This window comes from Stegastes partitus, unplaced genomic scaffold (genome assembly GCF_000690725.1).
Source record: "Stegastes partitus isolate 25-593 unplaced genomic scaffold, Stegastes_partitus-1.0.2 Scaffold827, whole genome shotgun sequence".
NCBI lineage: Eukaryota > Metazoa > Chordata > Actinopteri > Pomacentridae > Stegastes > Stegastes partitus.
In genome coordinates, this window is record NW_007578558.1 from 206150 (window position 1) to 230129 (window position 23980).

General features: G+C 41.7%; 1 protein-coding gene across 1 annotated transcript in view; it reads right to left on the reverse strand.

Moving 5' to 3' along the window:
- Window positions 1-23980, reverse strand: part of lamc3 (laminin, gamma 3) — a 149180-nt gene that overhangs the window by 103696 nt on the left and 21504 nt on the right. The window contains exons 3-4 of the mRNA XM_008292737.1: window positions 10776-10906; window positions 7519-7685 (exon numbers count right to left, since the gene is read on the reverse strand). Coding sequence (XP_008290959.1) covers window positions 7519-7685; window positions 10776-10906 — 298 coding nt within the window. The remainder of the gene's footprint in view (window positions 1-7518; window positions 7686-10775; window positions 10907-23980) is intronic.

Here is a 23980-nt window from a genome sequence, read left to right on the forward strand (position 1 = left end):
TGATAAATCACAAAACCTTTCAGCCAGTGGTATTACTGTTACTAAGGCTGCAAAAGAAATATTGCAAATATTTGTGATCGATGCTGAAGTGATCAGTTTACTCTGTTTAGGGTTTCAGTATAGGAAGTGGTGACAGTTGATGGAGGTGCAGACTGATACTTTTGGATGGAAAATGCATCACAATGTAAGACTCTATCTGAGAAAATGAAGGTGTGCATTATTTTCTTCTTCCACAATCGTGTGCGGCTGATAAATACTTATTAAATCCTGTTCTGACAGTTGCAATTAGTGAACTTTCGCCTGATATAAGGCGTTGCACCTTATACAAACAAACAAATTAGCAAAATAACAAATTTGCCATATTACATTAAATGCAATGCGCCGATTGTTTATACAGTTTTATGCAAAGGTTTGGGCACCCTTAGGTAAATTACATATTTTGATGACTTAAGAAGTGACAAGAAATTAATATCGCAGCCCTGCAGCAAGGAGACATTTATTCGATCATTTATTTAATTGCTAATGCACTTTTTATTAGTTTTATTTAATAAAATACAAAAAAGTTAAACTGCAGAAGGGCAAAACTAAGTCTTCTTTTTTCTAGTCACTTCCATCGGCAGACATCATAACTAGCAAATGTCTTCCTCTGCACATAGCGTTGAGTCACATCTGAGAAACTTTTAGGCTGATATCTATCCACAAACTTCAATATGTTCATCTCAGGGGACAATGGAGACCAGTCCAAAAGCTTTCTTGGTGGATTTTGATGAATGCTTTGGATTGTTGTCCAGTTATAGAAGCCAGCCAGTTTCACTTTGGCAAACTACATGATAATGTGAACCCAGAATTTGCTAATATTTAGTGAAATCCATTTTTCCCCTCTGTCTTGTGTCTTGTGCCACCGTCTGCCACACAAACCCAAAGCAGAATATTTCCACCTCCGTGCTTAATAGCTGTGAAGATGTTCTTTTAATCAAATGCCGCTGATAGTTTAATTTTAATTTCATCTGCTCAGAGAACATAAGGTTCCTCTGGTTTATCATTGACTTTTGTGATAAAGTCGCAGGTAGTTTTTTTTTTTGCTCTAAAAAAAAAAAAAGCAAGAAAAGCTGCACAGCACAGCCTGGGACAAATTAAGGACATCATTCCAGACAGCTTGGACCCATTACAGTTCGCCTGCCGCCTCGGTAGATCCACAGAGGATGCCACATCACACACACTTCACACCACTCTGGCCCATCTGGAGAATAAAAACCGCCATGCCAGGCTTTCACATGTGGCCTACAGCTCGGCTTTTAGCGCCGTCGTCCCATTTAGGCTGATCCAGAAACTACCAGATCAGGAAGTCAGTGCAAATGGATCCTAGATTTCCTCACCAAAAGGTGCAAATTGGAAGACACAGTCCTCCAATTCTCCATGCTGATCCTCAACACTAGCACCTAAACAAGAAGTGTTCTACTGTATCCCTTGTTTGCACATTAACTGTGTGGCCAGATGCAGCTCTGATACGATTTGCTGACGACACCATCATCGCAGCTCAATCACCAATAATGATGAGACGGCAGAGAGGTGTCACGTCAGGACAGCAACTTGTCTCTAACTGCCAGTAAAACTTAGGGGCTGTTCATTGAATTTAGAGAACAGTGTGAAGCTTTTGCCCCCATCTACATCTGCGGGGACAGACAGTCAGCAGCTTTGAATTCTTCTTCGTCACCCTCAGCGATGACCTCAAGAGGACAGAGCACACAGCAGCTGCTATTAAAAAGGCCCACCGCCGTCTTCACTTCCTCAGGCCTCGGAGGAAAGTCCACTGCAGTCCTCACCGCTTTCTACAACTACAGTCCATCCTCACAGGGCGAATTACATCCTGGCATGTCAGCGGCACATCACGGGAAAAAAAAAAAAAAGCCCCACAAAGGGAGGCTAAAACAGCACTGAAGATCGTCAGCGCGCTGCTTCAAGCAATCAAGGACATTTACACACTGCGCGATGTCTCAGAAAAACAAAGCGCGTCATGAAAGAGTCTAGCCACGTTGCACTGCTGCTTTCCTCCGTTCTGCTCCCCGGTAAGCGGCTCAGGAATATCCGCAGACAAATAACCAGACTCAAGGACGGCTTCTATCCCAATGCTATGACACCGTTTATCACATGAATGTGCAAAAATGAATGCTACATTTTACTCTGCCATTTGCAAGTTATCTTTTGTGCTGTCACTTTAATTACCAGCTGCTAATTCTGTTAAACTATAGCCGCATTCTCCCTGATATATTCTACCTACTGCAACTCTATATATGCTCTGCTAGCACTACCTCATGTTAAATATGTTCAATGAGCATTTTGCACTCAGTCAACTCTTACGCAGCGGTTTACATGATCCTCCACACTTGCATCAAGATCACAAAGTGAATAAAATCAGCAGCCCGATATCACATTTTGATGCGCAACTCTAAAAGTGAAATTACTAATAAACACACACAGATATGTTCGCATAATATTGAAACACTTGTAAAAGCCCCCCTGAAGCTTCTATTTACCACCTGCCTCTCCCATTCACACAATAACAACAGCGGAGATAGCGGCGCTCATCGCACAATCTTGCCACTTCTTTTCTTCCTTTCGGTCTTTGAGAGAAGTTGTAAAGCTTTTTGCCTTTTCTGCCTAATAAAGATATTCACACACAATAGCAACAATTAGCATGTCACAGTTTTCTTTAAAAGCAGGATATTTACTATTATTATAGATGCCTTTCATTTGTAAAACACAACCATATGTTATTTTGCTATCATGCACACGACTGGTCAGATTGTGTTTAATAATAAACATCATGTAATCACGCTGCATCTTTAAAAACAGGTTGGATTTTGTGTTATTCTACGTGGGAGGACTAATACTAATTTGCCTAATTGATCAAAACATTAAACTGACACATCGCACCAAGGGTCACCGCTGGGTTAGCGTGACATGTTGAATTAGCGTACTTGTTCTGTGCTATTTCGAGCGTTCTGGTCGACGTAGCTCAACATTCACACCAGACACACGCCGCACACTGACAGAGATAAAAACACATTTAATAAACTGTACTGCAATTGGATTTCCCAGGATGACCATGTGTGATATGAGTCAGAGAGACAAATATTCGAAACATGGCATAAATCTAAAGTCCAGGGAGATTTAGCGCAGGCGGTGCAGAAAACAATAAAGAGGATTTACATTGGAAGAAAAAGAGGCAAAAGTACTAATGCAGAAAATAAGCAGCGTATCAACGGTGTGTCACTTTGTGTTTACTCTGTAAAGTTCAGGTTTTATCTTAATTATTGTCTAATTGTTAGCTTCCATGGTTTTCTGAACCTCTAAAGGTCACAAATTCATTATCATTTATTCTCTATGCTAAAAGACTGTTTGTGAAAATGTTATCTGTTATAGGATAATGTCACTGCATTTTGACTCACTACCACCTTTAAAAATGTTTTTTTTTTTAAATCCAACAATAAATAGAATCAATGTTGCAAAGTGTTTGTCAGAGTTTATCGAATACGGTATGTAACACTAATATATGGGTTGTTCTGTTGTGAATTGTTGCAGCAGTGCTGTGCAAAAAGGTTTATAATGTTACAACAATTAATATCCTGAGGACAGTTTGGATCCTTTTTGTTTTTCTGTGTACTGTAATGGAAAAAATATACATATATCAACACTTTTAAAGATGCACAAGCCTGAAAATATCAGTAGTTTGGAGGAAATATGCGAGTTAAGGGAGAAGTCTGTATGCTAAAATAGTTAGTGTAGCTTAACATAGAGCGAAAATGGGGAAACCACGCTACAAGTCAGAGATCATATAAGGGGGAGACTCGCCACTTAAAGAACCCCTGAATATAAACCTATATGAGAATAAATAAATATCTATTTATCTTTTTTTTAATTTAATTTTTTGTATTTTATATTGTGGGCTGCAAGGTGGCACAGTTGGTAGCACTGTTGCCTCGCAGCTAGAAAGTCGGGATCCGGGATCTTTGTGCCTGGAGTTTTCATGTTCTCCTCATGCAGTGTGGGTTCTCTTCGGGTTCTCCGGCTTCCTCCCACAAGGTCCAAAAACATGTTGAGGTTAATTGGTGATTCTAAATTGTCCGTAGGTGTGAATGTGAGTGTGCTTGGTTGTCTGTCTCTAAGTGTAGCCCTGTGATAGACTGGTGACCTGTCCAGGGTGTCCCCTGCCTTCGCCCTAAGTCAGCTGGGATAGACTCCAGCCCCCCGTGACCCTAGTGAGGATTAAGCAGTGTTTAAATGATGGATGGATGGATAGATGGATGGATTTTATATTGTATAATTTGTTTTATATTTTTTTATGTGCCTTCAGGGTCGGGTGTCTTGTGGGGTTGTCTGTGTTTTAATATAGCTGCTGTAACAAAGTAATTTCCCGTTAAAGGGATCCATAAAATAACTATCTATCTATCTAATTCCATATTTCCAAAGATGGTGGTTATATTACACATGTCCCGCCCCTCCTCTAAAAGCCAATCATCTGCTTCATAGCATCCACAAACCAGGAAGCATCCAGCCAATCGTGTTGCTGCACTGAAGCGTGATGTGAAACTGTTAAGCTGCTGGAAAAAAACACATTTTAAACCTTATTTGGGGGCAAAGCAACCAAATTATCAAAGGCTTTCATCAGATTTCACTGGTTATTCTATACATGCAGTTTTCATGCATCAATAACCAATGAATTCACAGCTATGGCTCTTTCTAGTAGATAGAAGGGCCGGGTCTAGTTAGCCCAAAATAACTCCCCAGGGGTGTTACCAAGCTGGCTGTTGAGTGGCAAGAGTAGCCTATAAAGAGTTTACATAAGTGCTCCAGCCACTGCTGTAGCGGAAGGCTTTTCATTATGTCCAGATAAAGAGATGGGGGGAAAAAAGGGCGAGGACAAATTGAACTGCCTTGAAAATGTGCTCATGCATATATGTAGGTCTGTTGAATGGGGAAAATCAAAATACTGTAAGACAGAAAGTCTGTATAAGCACTCAACAAAACACTCCTTCTGAATTTGTTTTTAGATTTTTATGTCATGTCCAAGCTAAATTTAAAGCTTCTGAGGTTACTGCAAGTTAAGATGTCAATTTGTCTTTAAATGCTGACCACATCCATTATGAAAATAATGTGGGAATAGTCGTTTTGCATTTCCACTTTTCTTTCCTCCAAAGCTCTGTTAATAGTGTTTTACATAGCTGAAACCAAATCTGTTCAATGCATTTTAAAAAATAGCAAAGGACCGCTACAACATATTGCTTTTTTTCCCCCACATGAGGCACTTGTTGCACACATTCACACCTTTCCGTTTAACTGGGGTGACTGGTAGGGCTGAGAATTACCAAACAATGTTCCAGGTGGTACTTGTGAACAAAAGCACAGCAATGTGTGGCCAGCCCTTAAAGAAAATCATAACCGTGGATTATGACGACTAAATAATGCATGTTATGTACCACAACACAATGGAGCAGCAGGGTGTGGGTTTGAAAGCTGTGCCTGCCCTGTTATGTTAACTGGCGGCTTTCACCGTGACTGGTCGTCTGTCTGGTGTCAGGTGACTGACTAGTTGAGACACGATTGGCTGGTGACACGTCCAGGATGTCTCTTGCCCGGTGTCAGCCGAGTTGGCTTCAACCACACGCAGTTCTTCACGGACGAGCAGCCGATGAATGATGGATGGGTGAAAAATTCCACAGTGGATTGGAAACATATGTTTAGTGAATGGTGAATCTTGGCTCTCAGCCTGGTGCTATAAGATGCATAAAGGTCACCGAGGTACTATCATATAAAAACATAGAAAAAGAACATCTAGATGTCTGACTGCGTTCAGGTGCTGGGTTACAAGCTCATACCTTACACATCATAAATGACACACAAGACCCGCACGGCGCCGTGTTTTGTATTTCATGGCCTCGGGATTAAAACTGCATCACAACAAAAACATGCACATGGAGCCTTGTGCAATCAGCGTACAGATGTAATGAACTGTTTCAAATCTTTGACCCCGACAGCTCAGCCTGTTTTTGTGTTCGTAATAACCATCCGCACTGTACGCTGCTCATATGGTCCTATAACAACAAAGCAGCTTTAAAGTGAAGGCGGGGTATGAAAGATTAATTTTACTCAACAAAAATACCGAATCTCACATATTTCTATTCCAAGCTGTATCGTTTTATAATCTGTATTATGGCCTCTTTATGGGTTGGATGATTTTTTTTTTTTTTTTTTTTTTAAGCAGTCTTTTATTTACAGAATTATAAAATTGTCAAGAAATGTTTCCTTATTAGGGTTCACATGTTGTTATTGGTGCTTTTCTAATCGGAGTGATACCCAGTTTGAAATTACTCTTTATGAGGTGTAAAAACAGACCATAATAACATTAGAAATATATGAAAACATCTTCATTTCTACTGTTTAAAAGTTCATTTAGGGTTTTTATTTTACCACCTGGTGTATTTGGATTATTTAATTTCTTGCTGATCAGAATCACTACCAGACAACAGTGGGTCCTTTGTTCCGTCCAAACACAGCGAGAATATTACGACGCCTTTTGTGGTGCCTGACATGCAGTTGTTGAGGGCTGGTGGGGGGAAACTCAGTCAAAATGAGCTTTGTGCCAGATAGAGACGTGCAATTACACTCAGCATTCTGTTTTACGCTTCCACATGCTGTGCCACTGTTATATGGCGTGTTTATTAATATACAGCATTGATTAAGTTGGGTGCAGTAGTCTATTTAAGACGCCATCTGCTTGGAACCAAGAGTAAGAGTAATTAAAACAAGCTTGCTGCTTAATAGAATCCAGCGGAGAAAAAAAACACAACAAAAAAATAAAAAAAAACAATTTGTGTTCCACTCTCCTTTATGGTTTTTTTTTTTTTTATCCCTCAGCCAATTACAATCCGTCCTCCACAGCATTCAGGGAAAGTGCACGGTGTGTTGAGCGAACCCTGATAATACTCTGCTAATTCATATATACAGAAGCACCGGTGGGACAACGCCTGCAAACATATGTGCATACGAGCGAAAATCAAACACACACAAATCTTCCGAGGAGCAGTTGCTAGAAATGCTTGTGAGCTTATTTAAAGGCTTCACAATGCAGCGATTTTATTTTTTATTTTTTTAATTCTTCAACACTGTAATGCAAAGTTTGTTTTCATCACTGCTCATAAAGTAATAACTCAGCTGTGGTGGTGGAGGACAAATACTCAGTTTATAGCGTAATGAAAATCACTGGAATCCTATGAAGATTTGATTGGGACGCTGATTGTTTTAAGGGCGTAACTGATGCGACGAATGCAAAAAGATGCATTTGAGGACACCGGAAGTTGAAAACAGGCTGAAGATTTGATGCGAGGTGGCACGCTGACGTGTTTGTATGGGACCTTTGACAATCTGGGCTTGTCACTTGAATTTAACACTGTCCCGTGGATTTTCCAGAAGGCTGCACCCAGTGGGCTCATGACAGCAACCCACCACCGAGCTACTCACTCAGACACTCGTTGGCGGAGTCCCCGGTGGCCCTGGCCCAGGGTCTGTCCTGGTAAAAGGGGTGACATCTCTGGCAGTCGGCTCCCACTGTGTGATGTTGGCAGGCGCAGACCAGGCTCCCGTGTTCCCCCTCAACGCACTCGCTGGCATGACCGTTGCACTTACATCTGAAGGAAACATGGGTAGTTAAGTAAAGTCTGCGAGTACAACCTTTCTTATCCTCCCCCTTTTCTCTCTCTCTCTCTCGCTGCTTCCTCTCACTGACAAAGTGTAGACACAGTTGTGCACACGGTGAATGGAATCGAAGGCGGAGGGGGGAAAGTGAGAAGGTATTTCCACCGTAAGGAGTTGTCACTTCCTATTATCTTTCACTGGAATAAACATGGTCTGAGATGAGGTAGAGTTTTTATTCCACTCCAGCAACTGCACTTTTCAACTGTGTTAATGTGCCATTGCTAATATACTCACACTGTCCCTAGCAACAAGCAGCAATCCTATCTCTAGTATTTGTGTGCGATGTAGTAGCTGCACTGAATCTTTGCATGCTTATATTTACTCACATAAATATCTGCTTTGTCTTTATCACAAATACATAATAATATTTAGGAGATAAGCATGCGATCCAGTCAGTTAATATCTGTTAACATCTTCTCCCTGTGCTTATGGAAGGCCTATCATTTCCTTTGAAGCATGTTGGCAGCCACCCTTTCCTGTGTGTGCACTATTTCCTGGAAGTGTCGCTGGTTTTGTCGAGTGCTTGCGATGGGGGACAGGGACTTGTCGCTGAGTGGCAAGCTCTGTCAAATTTAGCCAGCTGTCCCGGAACCAGATGCGTGCTTGCCCGAGGCTCAGACCCAGTTATTCCTGTTGTTGCTGAGACGACAACAAGCTCGTAACTCCAAAGTGCCTCCAATCCACATATGAGACCTCTGCTAGACGGGAGGTGTGATAATTCCGACTGAATATGTTATGAGGCAGTTGGCCTGAAGTGTACAGTATGCGCTTTTCAGGGAGCGACGTGCAATGAGTCCCCGTGTAAAATGAGAATGAAAGGATAAGAAGGCGTTTTTCACATATGTGGGCTGCTACCGTCAGAATTCTCACACTTTTTTTTAAAGCCGCATTTTTTCAGGGTAGCTGAAGCTGAGACAGTCTCACTTTTTAATGATTACATTCACACTGTTAGGCACATTCATAGCTGGAAGCTACCTTGTACGACCACGGTGTGACCTGCTAACTACGGGAGCAGCTGGAGGTTAAGGGCTCTCTGACGGGAAAGCGGAAAGTGTTGCTTTTTCAGTCGGGTCCGAGGTTTGAACCGGCGACCTTTTGATCACAAGCTTGATTCTCTAACCTTGAGGCAGCAGTGCACCTTCAGTTACGATTGCATTGATATACAGTTAAAAAAAAAAAAATCACAATGAATCTTTTACAGCATCCGACTCGTAGCAGTGTGGTGTAAAAGGGCATGTGTAGTTGTACAGAAGGCGCTGGTATAAGGCTAACATGTTGTCATGCGGGTCTCTCCCCCAGGTGTTGTGACACTGGTGGATAATTTGTCATGGCGCCGCAGTGATCCTGAGTGTTTATGACAGGTGTCAGATCAAGTTTATATTCTTTCTGAAGGCTTCATCTCAACTACTTAATCGTCCTCTTCTATCTGCAGTGCCAAGGTGCAGCCTGGTCCTTGGTGCCATGTCCTGTCTCATTACTGTGAGTAATAAAGCAAAAGAAGTGGAAGGAGGATGGGGGATTATCTTGGTTTACTTTCATCTGATGGCAGCTTGACAGACACGAAGCAGCCCAGGATAAGGTGTTGACTGCTTGTCTTGCGTTGCACGCACGCACACACACACACACACACACACACACACACACACACACACACACACACACACACTATCCATCTGCATTATACAACCCTGTGTCCTGAAAATTAGGTTCATATCGAACAAGCCTGGATTATCAAATACGGTTTACAGAAAAGACATCAGTACCTTGAGATTTTACTTTAACTTTTATAGGGCACTCACTGAAATACTTGAAAATTTAACATTTCAACCCTGGAGTGTTGTTGGTGGATATAAGAGGACATTTTTTTCTCTTGAAAAAAAGTTACAGATTTAGGCTGCAAATTAAAGTTACCATATATCCATCCATCCATTATCTATACACCGCTTAGTCCTCACTAGGGTCGCAGGGGGCTGGAGTCTATCCCAGCTGACTCAGGGTGAAGGCAGGGGACACCCTGGACAGGTCACCAGTCTATCACAGGGCTACACTTAGAGACAGACAACCAAGCACACTCACATTCACACCTATGGACAATTTAGAATCACCAATTAACCTCAACATGTTTTTGGACTGTGTGGGAGGAAGCTGGAGAACCTGGAGAGAACCCACGCTGCACGGGGAGAACATGCAAACTCCACACAGAAAGATCCCGGGTGTCCTCATCGGGACACGAACCAGCAACCTTCTTGCTGCGAGGCAACAATGCTAACCACCGAGCCCCCTGGCAGCCCACTTACCATATATGATTCAGGATAAATAAATTAGTTAGTAAGTAAATAAGTGGAAAAATCACATATAGAGATGACAGACCATTTAATTCCAAATCACCAGTCAGACTTACGGAGCCTATGACACTTGACACTCTGGCTCACTCGTGACTGGTCAGAGGCCGTAGTGGCTGTGTCCTGAATGACCTTCCTTAATTGGCTAATGAAGTCACATGATTCTGCTCTCTGCCGTTTTTAAAGCCTGTGAAAGTTACCATATATGGTGTCTTGTCCGATAAAGGGTTAATGAGTGTGACGTGTCTTTTATATGTCCTAAAATTTTCATAGTAAATGCAAAATATTCATACTGAATGCAGATGGAGAAAAAAATGTAGTAGTGGATAAGTATCGAAAAGTAACGACTAAATATACAACTTTGGACACAATGAAATTTGATTAATATTCAATCAAAATCATGGTGTCTTTTATTAACTTAAGGCCAAGGCTATAAACATGTAATATTGTGGACATCCACCCTCCTGTACCACCCACAACTACATCCTCAGGCAGCAATTGCGTTTTCTCCAAACCGAATTTGGCAAAGCCAGTCAATATTGTATACGTGGGCTGATATTACACAGAGCTGAAGCTGGAGATTCTGAATTATTTAGGCAACACCAGTGACTAATGTTCAACATTTCAGAAAGAATGCAGGATGACATTGCTCTGGAGGGCACATTTTCTGGTGTCTCTTACCTGCCACCCACAGAGAAATCCGAAATGGCGTAGAAGTACGATCGCAACACTTTAGCGTCCTTGAAAAACTCGTCTCCGAAGGTGTTGAGCCTGTCCAAAGAGATGAGCAGGTCAGTGGCTGTCACCCATTCCTGGAAACAAAAAGGGAGGTGGGGGGAAAACAGACAGACAAGGTGAGACAAAAATAAATAAATAAAAACAGAAAAAAAACACCTCTTGATGTCACTGATTTTAAAAAGTGGAACGAATGGCAGGAGGGGGCAGTGTGCCGGCTGCTGCCACTCTTGGAACACGATGAAGCAGACAGCAGGTAAGAAGGCGTAAGAACGCAAACCTGGCTTTTGTTGAGAGAGGCAAAAAAGGGGCAAGGACGTGCGAGACAGCACAAGTTGACAGAGGAAAGAAAGCCGGAATGAAAAGTTTGGGGTATCAAGAGGACAGAGGTGACGGCAGGGGGAGGGAGCCGATGTAATGGGAAGATAATGAGTATGGTGTAAGAAATTGAGTTAATGTCAGAAAGAAGGGTGAGGAAATAAGGGGATTAATGGAGACAAAAGCTGAAATATGAAAAAAACATGAGAAAAGAGACAACACTGCAGCACCACTTCGGTATAATGGATGGCACTTGGCAAAGCTCCCACCCCTGATATGATTTAAGCTCCTCTGTTTGAGCCTACTGCAAAGGTAAAGACAGGATGAAGCAGGAGCGGGAGAAGAAAGTGAAGAGGGATAACACAAACAGTCGAAAAGCAAACGGGAAGTACAATAGTGGGGTGGAAGATAAAAGTCAGGCCAGGTACAGAGAGAACAAATGACATCTCTTACCCGTGAACAGAACCAACTTTAAAACAAATAGCTGGATAGAAACTTTCTGTCTGTTTCTTGGCTGGTTTGGGACTCTGTGGCAGTCCTGAGAAAGCCTGTAATGCTGTACATTTTGAAGCTTCTCCCCAGAGAGGTCTTTGAAGTGCGGCAATGGGGAGACGAGGAGACGGGAGCGGATGGGCCTCAGACTAAAAACACGTGTGATGAGTTCATTCATTCATGTTCTTCCTCGTACTACAGTTCGTCTTTGTCAGATGGCGCCCGTCAAGTAAGACTCGACGTTTGCCTATTTTACACTGTTAAGCGCAAACTGTGTACACTTTACAAAGAGTTTACCTTGTTATCGTTTTTCTAAAGGACATCATATTCTTTGTGGCGACGTGGCTCTGGATAATGGAAAATGTGCTCCAGGCATTGATGCTCTGCAGAGGATGAGCCTTACTGAGTTTGGAGATCCCCTGCCTTTTCCTCTGTGCCACCTGCATGCCCACAGTATTATTGAAATAGGAACATATTCTACTTTGTTAAAACATCATTAAGGAATTTTGGTCAAATCAACATTTTTTTTCTACCTCATGTATAGATGAGCTTTGCAAAAACGCCAATTTTAGTTTTCTCTGATCACTTTTAAATATAAAAAACATGACTTCTTATAGATTGAGGCATTTTGACATACACACCACAGTAAAAACTCCCCAAAGACTTGTTTTCTTCTGTAGTTTGAGATGTGGTGGAAAATTCGCTGTGCGTCTCTGCGACATCAATTCATAGTTGTTTCTTTTCATAATAATCAAAACAACTCTAATCATGACCGTGGTAAATATGGTATTCAGTCCCTACACCCACAGGCTTATGATTTATCTCGCTCGAACTGGGAGCTGCCTCACAGATTGTCTTTGTACTGACAAAAATGGCTTCAACATCTGAGACTCTAAGTTCTCCATGTTACAAGAAGAAGAAAGTCTTTAAGGTTAGAAAATGAATAAGAAAAGCCTGTCGGTAACTCTTGTCTACGTGATTAGTTTCCATCCATCCATTGGGGAGGGGGGGCTGGAGTCTATCCCAGGGGACACCCTGGACAGGTCACCAGTCTATCACAGGGCTACACTTAGAGACAGACAACCAAGCACACTCACATTCACACCTACGGACAATTTAGAATCACCAATTAACCTCAACATGTTTGTGGGAGGAAGCCGGAGAACCCGGAGAGAACCCACATTGCACAGGGAGAACATACAAACTCCACACAGAAAGATTCCGGTGCCCCCACCGGGACGCGAACCGGCAACCTTCTTGCTGCGACGCAACAGTGCTAACCAACTGTGCCACCCTGCAGCCCTCGTGATAAGTTTATCCAAGTGAATATTTTGGTTTATTGAACTTCTTTTCTCACGTTTGACAACTCAGAATAGTTTTAAACTAATTATTCAAACGAAATGCAGCTAACTCACACTAAGCAGGGAAACTACTAGTTATTGCTGAATGGACTTACAGAGTTATGACATGTGTGATCCTGAATATTCTGTGGTTCTGAGGTTGGCATTTGAGCAAAAGGTGTTTCGAAACTGTTGGACTGACATGAAATTCGGTGCAGTTTCACGTTAAATTGTCAAAATGTCCATTTGTCCCAATTCTTCGGTTTATAACTCAACCTGTAACACTACAAACACTCCTTTCAGCCTCTGCTCCACATTGTGTTTAGCGCTACTTAGCATATGCTGGTATGCTAACGTGTTAAACTTGAATGGTGAGCATTTTAAACATTGTACCTGGTGAAACAGTGATTAAGTACTCTCATTTCTCCTCACCACGTGTTCTTTGACACTTTCATGTTACACATTACATTCATCTTATATGTATTTTGCTTGAATTTAACCATGCTAATGCTACATTGCAACACATGCTATCCTGGGCTTGTTTATGTTAATATTGTTTACATCCATCATATGGCAGATTAAAGAAAACCCCACAGCCATTAATTACTTTCAGTTATGTAGTTACAAATGTGGTTTAACTGCTGGTTCCTTTGTTCTGACTCACCATGCAGAACTAGTGGTGGGGAGGAGGCTGGCTCAGCACTTCCTGGTTTTATGGCGCTGGAGAGTGACATCACTGGGTCAGACCAAGTGGAGGGTTTTTTTCATTTCTGATAAATATGTCTTTTGAATTAAAAGGCAGCAGTCAGCGTTGACTTCATATGTTTAGCTTTCAGGGAGACATTTAGAAATGGCTACAAGTCTGTTGTGTGGACAGTAAAGTTGTTTGCAGGTTTGTTTGCATCAAGGGTGTAGAATAGGTCACCATGCTGTGTGATGGTAGAGCTGACACGAGCAAGGTGTGAACTGAGCACCATATATAAGGGGTAAAGCTTTAGTAGTGATTGCCAGATGAAGCCTCATGAAGCCTTGAAGCTTTCTATGCAATTGGTTCAAAAAAAGGTTAATTTCTTGAGGCTTCATGTGCACACAAACCCCCCCGATGTCATTTCAACGATCAGAATACACTTCCATACACACACAAAAATTACAGTCAGAAGCAGAGACTTCCGACTGTAATTTCGTTGTGTGAGCATAAATAAATAAATAAACTATTTGTGATGGCTCCTTGGCTGTCTTGCAACAGTGTCAGCATGGGGATAATCAGTGCCAAGAATAGAAATGAAAACACCTTAAATTGATTTTGTGTGCTTCATTCATTCATTGAATCTGTTTTTGATTAATGTGTAGGTAGTAGAGGTCTGTTAATGTCAACAAAACTTGCCAGTATGATTTCCGTCCGTGTTTAAATATATCCAACAGGACACGAGACATTTATGTTAAAACTATTGCAGTGCTTTCAAAAGATGGGAGAGCGATTGTTCTCAAGAATACTGGGATGATAGTGACTTTATTCATTTTCATTAAGAAACAATATTTTTTTTCCCACTACGCTTGGACACAGTCAGTTTCTCTTTTTGGAAACAACCTCTCTGGCTTTGGAGAAAACCATTTCACATGTGAATATTATAGTAGTAACACATTTCATTATATACAGGTACATTATGTGTCATACCTTATTGGGAGAGATCAGCTCAAAGTGTTGCCATAAAGGGGAAACCCTTCTCTTTTGGCAGGCTCCATAAAAACTACGTCCTCTTTGGCATATTGGCAAAACTCCAACATTAAGACTGTGCGCACACTTTGCGGGGATTCTTTATGCTTTATATATGTTGATAAATGAACCAGCGAGGCTTCATGTGTCATGAGTGACGTCACTCACCTCCTAACGAAGCAAGCCTCGATGGGTGCTTCATAAAGGACTTCCTGGATTTATCGACATGTGCTCCACAGTACATCACTAGACTGAGCTCGCTTGCCTTCCCGAGAGAGGGTGAGGTCTTGGCTAGGCTAGCAAAATGAGATTTTTTTTTGAATAACTATGAGTTAATTTTGCAATTACTTTTCCTTGTAGATTATTTTTGTATTATTTTGTCACTTTAAGTCTCACATGAATGAAGAAACACTGTAAAATAAAAACGTTTTTGCACACTGAAGTCTGCTCAGTCCGCCAGCCTAGCACCTTCCTTGATCTTTTTGGCCAGACTACTCTACATACCAAGTAGGTGATTTGAAGATAGATGAGGGGGGATGCCCTCTTCTTTGCTAGCAAACTGACCAAAATACATTATTATACTCCCGTCGCCCATGGATGTGTGTTGACTGGTGATGAGGTTGCAGGAAGTTGCTCCCATAGAGCCATATCCCCTGTTTCTCACTGAATATACCTGCCTAGCGTTTACCTCAATGCCATAGAACGGCATCACAAGGCCGAACTCTTGTTTTAGATTGATTTCCCACCTCCCCCAGGCAGCTATTGGTTTCACGCTGCTGTATCGTGATTGTCAACTCGCAGAGAAGTAAAACTCGCTCGAGACAGACAGTACACCACAGAGAACAAACAGTCCTGTTGACTGGTGTTAATATGTTTATGCATTTTGAAAACGAAACGGTGAGATACTCCAACATCGAGTTTGTGATGCTCGTTTATTCCTCTACTGTGTCTACGGCGTTCTAAGAGGGTCACAGAAAATAATCACATATGGAAAGAATTAGACTGACTGAAATAAAACTACCGTTGAAATGATGTGATCATTGAAAAGCTTGAAAACCTGTGGTAGTTCTTTTAACTACACAATATATCCAAATCTACGCATTAGTACGAAGTGATCATTGAGCAAATTTCCATTCTTCCACCTACTAATAGTTCCCATGTAAAACAATACAGCTGAGTATTACCTTTGTTCAGCAAAAAGAAGAAAATGGCTTAATTGGTATATAGAAAGAAATGAAACTAAGATGACACTTCTGAACCCCCCGAGGTTCTTTTCACAGGTACCGACCGTGATCTTTCTCAGCTCAAAATAGCCTGAGCAGCACTGCGGGAAGAATTTAGAGCTAAATTATCTTTAGAAGAGCTGCTTCTTGTTCTGTCAGCGCAACTGCCATCCTCCTGTTTCAAAGGAGACGACGCCGGGATTCAGACCACCTGCGTGCTCGGTGCCGGCACTTCTAAGAGACATACCGCTGTGGCATCAAGAGGTCGCAGCCCCATCTCGGAACATCTGGTGCGAATATGCCGCACATGTGTTCCTGATTGGTTTAACCCTTGCATGAATGGTGTCACTGTGACTGCTGGACTCGAGTACCACCTGTGGGTCAGCTTTGTGGGGTAAACTCTAATAAGAGAGAGTGTGCATTTGGTGGCACATTAAAAAAAAAAATCACTAATTAGCAGGTCTTTTGCAAGAGAGATTTCTTTAATTTTAATAGGCCAACTGGTGGCTCATTTTCAGCAATACTCTGATGGTTCTGCAGGTCAACTCATTCTTCCTTTAGTGGTCCTAGCTGAAATGCCCTCTCTAATGCCTCCCTTGCCTCTTTATTTGCCTTTCTGCACTTTCCTTTTTGCAGGATTTCCAGAAGGTTCAGTGCCTTGGCAGCCTATTGAGGCCCATAAGAGCTGTTACTTGGTGGTAACCATTACGACGCCGTTGCAGAACTGAGTGCAGTTGGCTGGCCTGCCATTGTTCCGGCACATGCTTATCGACTTTGCCCCTGCTTGACATGGCTCTACCGGCTAATGGGATTTGGATGACACAGAATGACCCTGATGCACAGGGAGAACCGATGCTCATTCTTCATTTTGCGCTACCTGGATATGACATAATTTTCACCCATGGCTTATGAGAGGAGCTGTGAAGCACGGGAGGAGGGGAGGGGATCAGATATAATTCTCTGCATTATGCATGGAAAATATAATGAAATAAATGTGGTGTCTCCACAGTGTCTTTACAGATGACAAAAAAATAAAAAAAAATCCCCCCATGCACAGTCAGTGAAAGAATTACATAAGCGCCAGATAAATGAAAAACAAGCTGCAAAGGGGCAGAGGTCAGCGTGGTCGACTCTGTTACACGGGATCCAATTTATAGTGTGTTAGAGATTTTCTATGGTGAGTAATAGATTTCTTTGTCATGACTTTGCCTCTAAAAGATTAATGCTCATTGACGAAAAACTGAAGTCTAGACTCTGGCATCATGCGAGTGGCTCCGTGAGGCTGCACTCGTGAACAGAGGTGTGAGACTGAATGAGAATCTGTGCTTAGAATATTAGGTATGTGTTTTTATGCTTTTAATGGTGTTGACTTCAATCCACTGTTTAATTAAGACCCATTCTGCTCTTTCATTGCTTTTACTTCCATCCTCCTCCTCAACATGCACACAGATGCAAAAAAAAATGTCCCAATTCTTATTTAAAAATTCTTATGCGCAAAAAAAAAACCGAGCATTCCATTCATCAGCGAGTATGAGACCATTATCATATGGAAGAGTTATTAGTTATGCTTGGTAGGACACTGTTAATTGTGTAAGAAAAAGCAGACATGGTTCCAAATATCACTTACTGCACTGAAAGGAAGCAGTTTCTTAGGGTTAATTAGTAGTCAGCCCATTACTTATTATTTGTGCAAACCACAGCAAAAGCTTAATTAACTTTGATTCTCACTCCCTTGGAATTTGGGCTCACAATGCTACAATGATGCTGACTTAGGAATAGGTTAAAGCGTTGAGAGTGGCAATGAGCCAGTCCTTTGCTTAAGACAATAACCGTGTAATGATCAAGTGAGCAGGTTCACACACACACACACAGATATGCATTAGGGCCGCACACAGCAAAAAGTTTTTTTGGCGACACCACACAAGCACTTTAAAGGACACCTCTGCTTCGGGGGTTTCAACCTTCACCCTAACCTCTAAAATCTCTCTTGTCTCGTCTCCCTTATCACTCCCTCTCCCTGCCTCTCTCTTTCCCCATCTCCTCTCTTCTATTCCTGTTTCCTTGAACTCTGAGGCCTCCGGCTGCAGGCAGTGACAGGAAAGAGAGCAGTGTCCCTCATTCCAAAGTTAATAACTTTTTAATTTAATTGCTTAAGTTCACTGTGCCCTCAATATGTATTTTTCCCCTTTTACTCATTGTCATTCAACGCCGGAGCTCCAATTTGCCACACAGCTTTCTAGAGCGAGCGAGAGCGAGCGAGGCAGGGAGGCTGTGAGAGAGCGAGGGAGAGAGAGGGGACGGACTGGTGGCAGGGGAGACAGACAAACCGTTTTAATGGATGACTGAACAAATTAAATTTGAATTCATACAGCAGCTTTCATCTTCTGCGTGATTATTGAAAAAAAGAGGGCTTTACAAACTTGACAACAGAGCTCCCTTTGAAGTAAACCATTACTTTAGAGAAAACATCTAAATGCCATGTTAGGAGGTGAGTGTTGTTTATTTCAAATAAAAATCTCATTTGGCAAATAAAAAAAACACACACACATTAGATCACAGATATAGCAAACAACAGCATATTTATTCAGATGAGATGTACATGAGAGTCAAACACACCTGCGCATTTATGTATCAGCAGTGCTTTTTTAAAAAAAAAATGTAATTTAGCTTTGACCTCTCACAATGGCAAGGAGATATATTTTAAAAGCAGCAGATGAAGCGTGTGAAGTCTCTATATTGAAAGTACGCACACTCGTCAGACTGAGGCACAAGCAGCAAATCTGCAAAGGGATTAAAATGCTAATAAAACAGGCAGGATGCAATTCCTGTTTTAAGCCTCATGAAATATGCATAGCGCCGTATGAGCCATATGCAGAGGAAACAGCACACTGACATGGCACATAGAGGAACAGGGATCATTTTATGCTCTGTTGACAATCTGTATGTAAAGAGTGTGGGTTTAACCCCTGACAAAAAAAAATAAAACGCAGTCTTTATTTCCTTGCAAGAAAAGAAAAGAAAAATTCCTGGAGTGAGCTGTCACCACTATTATCCATCACTAAAGCGTTTTGAAAGCAAAAGCCTGTGAGAGTTTTTTTACAGTCTTGATTTAATGTACTGTATGTGCAACTCGCACACAGAGGCTTATTCTGTTATCACTGATATTTTGTTTATTTATATTTTATTTACTACACATCCTCTCTTGGAAATTGTCCCTGGTTGAAGTGTTCTGACGGTTTGGTATCAAAACACTGTCAGTAAGATGGACAAAATATTAAGGAGGGGGGCTATGGTCTATTTGGTCCCTGCGGGGTGTAATTTTACTGCATTAGCTGGATCACTGCACATGTCTATAGAAATGCAATATTGTAAAAACAATTCTGAAAGAAACTGGGCAGCGTTCGCTCGGGGCATTTACTCTGATTGCACAAATGTTATGAAGAGCGCATTCTGTCTGAGCAGCAGCAGTCACAAAAACAGAGACTGGGGCTTGTTTTATAGATATGTTTCACAGAGGCTAATCACTGATTACAATCATAAGACTGAATTTTTTTTTCGTCTCCAACTTCTGTTGTGCTTGAGTAGGAGCTGTTTTAGGGTTTGCATTTTGGGGATTAATTAAGTTACCTGCTTTTACCAAATAAGAAAAGCTCAGGTCATAACAGCTATAATGTGCAGTTAGCGCAGAAAACATTCATACAGATGCTAAATGGAGGCTGCAAGGTGGCGCAGTTGGTAGCACTGGTGCCTCGCAGCAAGAAGGTCGCCGGTTCATGTCCTGATGAGGACACCTGGGATCTTTCTGTGTGGAGTTTGCATGTTCTCCCCGTGCAGCAAGGGTTCTCTCCAGGTTCTCCTCCCACACAGTCCAAAAACATGTTGAGGTTAATTGGTGATTCTACATTGTCCGTAGGTGTGAATGTGAGTGTGCTTGGTTGTCTGTCTCTAAGTGTAGCCCTGTGATAGACTGGTGACCTGTCCAGGGTGTCCCCTGCTAGGCTCCAGCCCCCCGTGACCCTAGTGAGGATTAAGGTGTATAGATAATGGATGGATGGAAGTGCTAAATGGGACTTTTCAAAAAAGAAAAAAAATCTCTATCTCATAATACAGAAACTTCCCAGTCAGCTGATATCACCTGCATACGTCAATTTAATCACGTTCACCAAAGATTTAACTTAATGAAGAGGCATCTGGAGATGATGCACTTCTTCAGAGCGAGTAATTTCTGGCGACATGCTATTTTGTGAGATTACCAAAAGGTATGGATGACAACAGATGTTCACTTGATAAAACTGGATATCCAACAATGGAGCTCTGCAGGCAGTTGCAAGTTCAGCCTTCCAGCTAATATTTCCTAATTTTCATTAAACCCCAAAGTACAGCGGAGGCTGACGGGTCATTAGTTTTGCCAGCATTTGGCTCTAATCCAGAACACAGGACAAATCAGAGCTTTGACCTGGTAATGACGCTGTGCAAAGATTCAAGGGATCATGAAAGTCATTAAGATTCACCGTCTAGGAAATATCAATGTTTGTGCAAAAATTTTTGTGCCGATCCATCCGGCAGGCGTTGAGATATTTCATTCTGTAAGCGAAGCCGTTGGCGTTCTGCTGGGTCAGGGAGTCACGAATACAAACTGCAAGTACTGACAATATAGCGGGAAGAATTAAAGTAAGTGACAGTGGACATCAAATCCGCGCGTCTCATAGTCACCTCTATTACAGACCTGTTAGGCTGGACTCTCCGGCAGCCCCTTTTGGCTACACAACATCACCTGTAAAGGCTCTGGAGAGGCGGGATGCACACATCCTGGAAATTTCAGCAGAAACCCGAGTTCGAGAGTAGCCTGCAGTATTACGGCGTTACAGGTAGATGGGTTGCCAAGGGAACACAGTAATCTACAGGCTTTCAGATGGAAACTCAAATCTGGGCACTGCTACACTTAATCAACAGACTGTAGCCACCGTTTATGAATTGTCTTATTATTTCTATCACGTTTCTTGTATACAGTATGTATCCAGGGCTTCCTAGAGAGCACTACGATGATCATCCTGCGGGAAATAAAAGAACCAAACCATTTAGTATGAACAGTAGAGAAGGGTACTTTGTGTTCATAACAAAACGCTAGCATCGTTTCCCATCCTGTTGCACTTTCCTCCATCCTTTCTATGCCCTTCATTTTACGTTCAATAAAGAGTGCTGTTGTGGGAGAGCTATTTTGGAGTGTTTCTCCCATCCCCGGCACTTTCAATTGAGTTGCCTGTTTTCTTTTCCGTTTTTATAGCATTAGAAGCTCAAGCGGGAACCAGTATGTCACCATTAAAGACGACTGTGCCCCACCATCTTTATTTTGATGATTCACTGTGTGGAAAAGAATACTCCTTTTTTTTTTTTTTCCCTCCTGCATCCCACCGGCTTTGATTTCGCAGCAGAGAGGACGGCTGACGTGTTTTTCTCTCCGCTCGCTACACCCATCTGTCCCCTCACCCTTAAAATAGAGGAGGAATGAGAGATTTAATGAAAGAAATGGTGCAATTGATCCGCCTTTTATTCTAATGGGAGAACAGATCACAGTCAATTATGGGTCTTCTCATCTTGTTTAAAGGGAAAGGCAAAGAGAGGGAGAGGTGGAATGAAGGAGAGAGGGTGTTTGGCAGGTCTGTTGAGAGATTTGCCACCCAATCTATGTATTCTTAGCCTATATTGATCCCCCCGCAGCTTTATAATCAGTGGGTCGATGTCATCCAAAGCATATTGAAATACAGCCAGCAGCGCCATTAGTAGTCAAGTTTTAATGTAACTAAGGCCTCCGTGCTGATCATCCGCCCACCACGGAGCCATACATCATTACGTGGCCTGACCGTTTTAAGTGAAAACATCTTGAGGTTAATGAGAAATTACAGTTGATCGTGTCGTCGGAAAACATTTTTCGAAATTGTGACAGGTAAGGAAAAGAAAGCAGAAAGTTTCCATTTATAGAAAGGAGCCAACTCTTTAGCTTGTGTATTTTTGCACATTAATTACAATCAACAGGAGCAATCAGATGCTTAAGTTGTTGAAATGGAAGTTGCACACCTGCAGAGACCGAAACTCATTTGGCAGCACAAATAAAGACATGATTGGTCTATTTAATTGGAGAAACATTATATCATAACCCGCGTTCGCATCGCTAATGCAAGTTTCCACAGCGGCGATCATTACTCCAATAATAATTTGCATTCAGCAATAATCAAACAAATATGTTTGGTAATATGATTTTTGTTCTCTAGTTCAGTGAAACTTAAATGGGATGCAGTTGGCACATCAAGGGGAACCAGGATTTTTTTTTATGTTGCCAGTAACATCATTTCTTGATGTTCGAAATTATTTTCTGTTAACAGCAGTTTTCCCATCTGAATATAGGAAATCTGATTTTTATGGCGATCTTAATTACTTTGTGTACAGAAAATAAATTAAATCAACACTTTATGATAGCAATTTATAGAATTATATTTTACCTTTTACCTCAGGACAGATTTTAATATCAAAGAGCCAAATCTTCCCAGCGATGCAACAGAACTGAATGCAATAGAATAAGTTAGTGCTGACTCACAAATTAATGCAAACCTGGTTATTTTTTTCACAGATTGAACACTGTTGAGCTTTTCCCCACACACTAATACAATAAGTGATTTTTTAACTAGATTTTTTTCCTCCTACAGTTTTTCCACGTGTCCAGAACTGCGATCACTCAGATGGCGACTGAAGAACAGGCACCGAAATCAGACGCTGCAGTTCCACATTCAGAGTGTGACACCGCTGACCTGGACGAAAGAAAGACAAGGATGAGATAAAACTGCGGATGCGCCTTAGAATCAAATATTTCAAGACAAACACACACCGAGCAACTTTTTTGGATTAGTCCTTGAAAGTGTAAAAGAAAAAAACAAAACCAGTTCAATAGACATCAGTCATTGGAACAGGATTGCCTCTCTCAAAACCTACTGGTGTGTCTCTATAAAGGAGGTGGTTTTGAATCCATTTAATACTCTAATCTGAATTATCTGATCTCTATCAGCAGCTCAACAGGTGTGAAGATATCTTGTTTTTTTTTCTTCTGGTGAGATATTATGGCCCTTTCATTGTTCTGAATAAAGTGTTACGCTTTTTCAAATTCAGAGCCAAGATTCTTTCAATAACCCCAAGATGATAGTTCTTTAAAAAAACTATACTATTGTCAATGAGTAGGTCTCCGGGTACAAAAACATATCAAACTTTTATTTCTGAGGTTAAGATTAACCATTCCGTTTCTTTTTCAAAAGCTTTGCAAGGTCGATGTCTTTGAGATGTTGCTCCACAAGAGTCTGCAGCCATGCTAGTGGCCCTGTGAGGCTGTGCTTAGACTCAGTACTTGGAGCTAAATGCTAAAATCAACCTGTACTGATTTTAAATAGGTATAATATTAACCACGTCTACTACTTTAAATTGTCTATGTAGATCCTCAGTCATCCAGGTCATGGTTATCCTAAGAGCTTCAGTGTAATGGTTACTGGTACTTCTCTTTTGTGTTCTTGGAGGTATTTTATCTCTCGTCCAAGAGGCCTCTTTAGCTCTAACCGACGGTGGAGCTAATGTAGGTTATCTATACTGAACTGAAGCAGCTTTGTCTAAACAAAGGAGGGGCAGTTTTGAGCTCTCTCTTCAGAAAATTATCACCATTACCACCTTGAGTCATGTGAGTATAGATTGTTTAATGGGCCCTTCACTGTGTGAGCTGGTGATGACTATACGCAATCCATTTGGGGCTTGCAATCAGTCGGTTAGAACTGAAGAAGCCTCTTGGATGAAAGGCTAAACCTCATCAAGAACCAAAAAAAGATAAGCCCAGTTGCATTCAACTGAGGATTATTATCTTGCTTTATCATTTTAGCCTGTTTGGGTGTGTGGAGTGGAGGGGGGTGTTAGTTTTGCAGGTACTTGTGGCCAGGGGCGGATCTACCGGGGTGGAGTCCTAGAAGATGCCTTGCCACCCCGGCTGCCACCCCAGTTCTGAACGATGTAATTCAAAAATATGTGGCCAGCCGG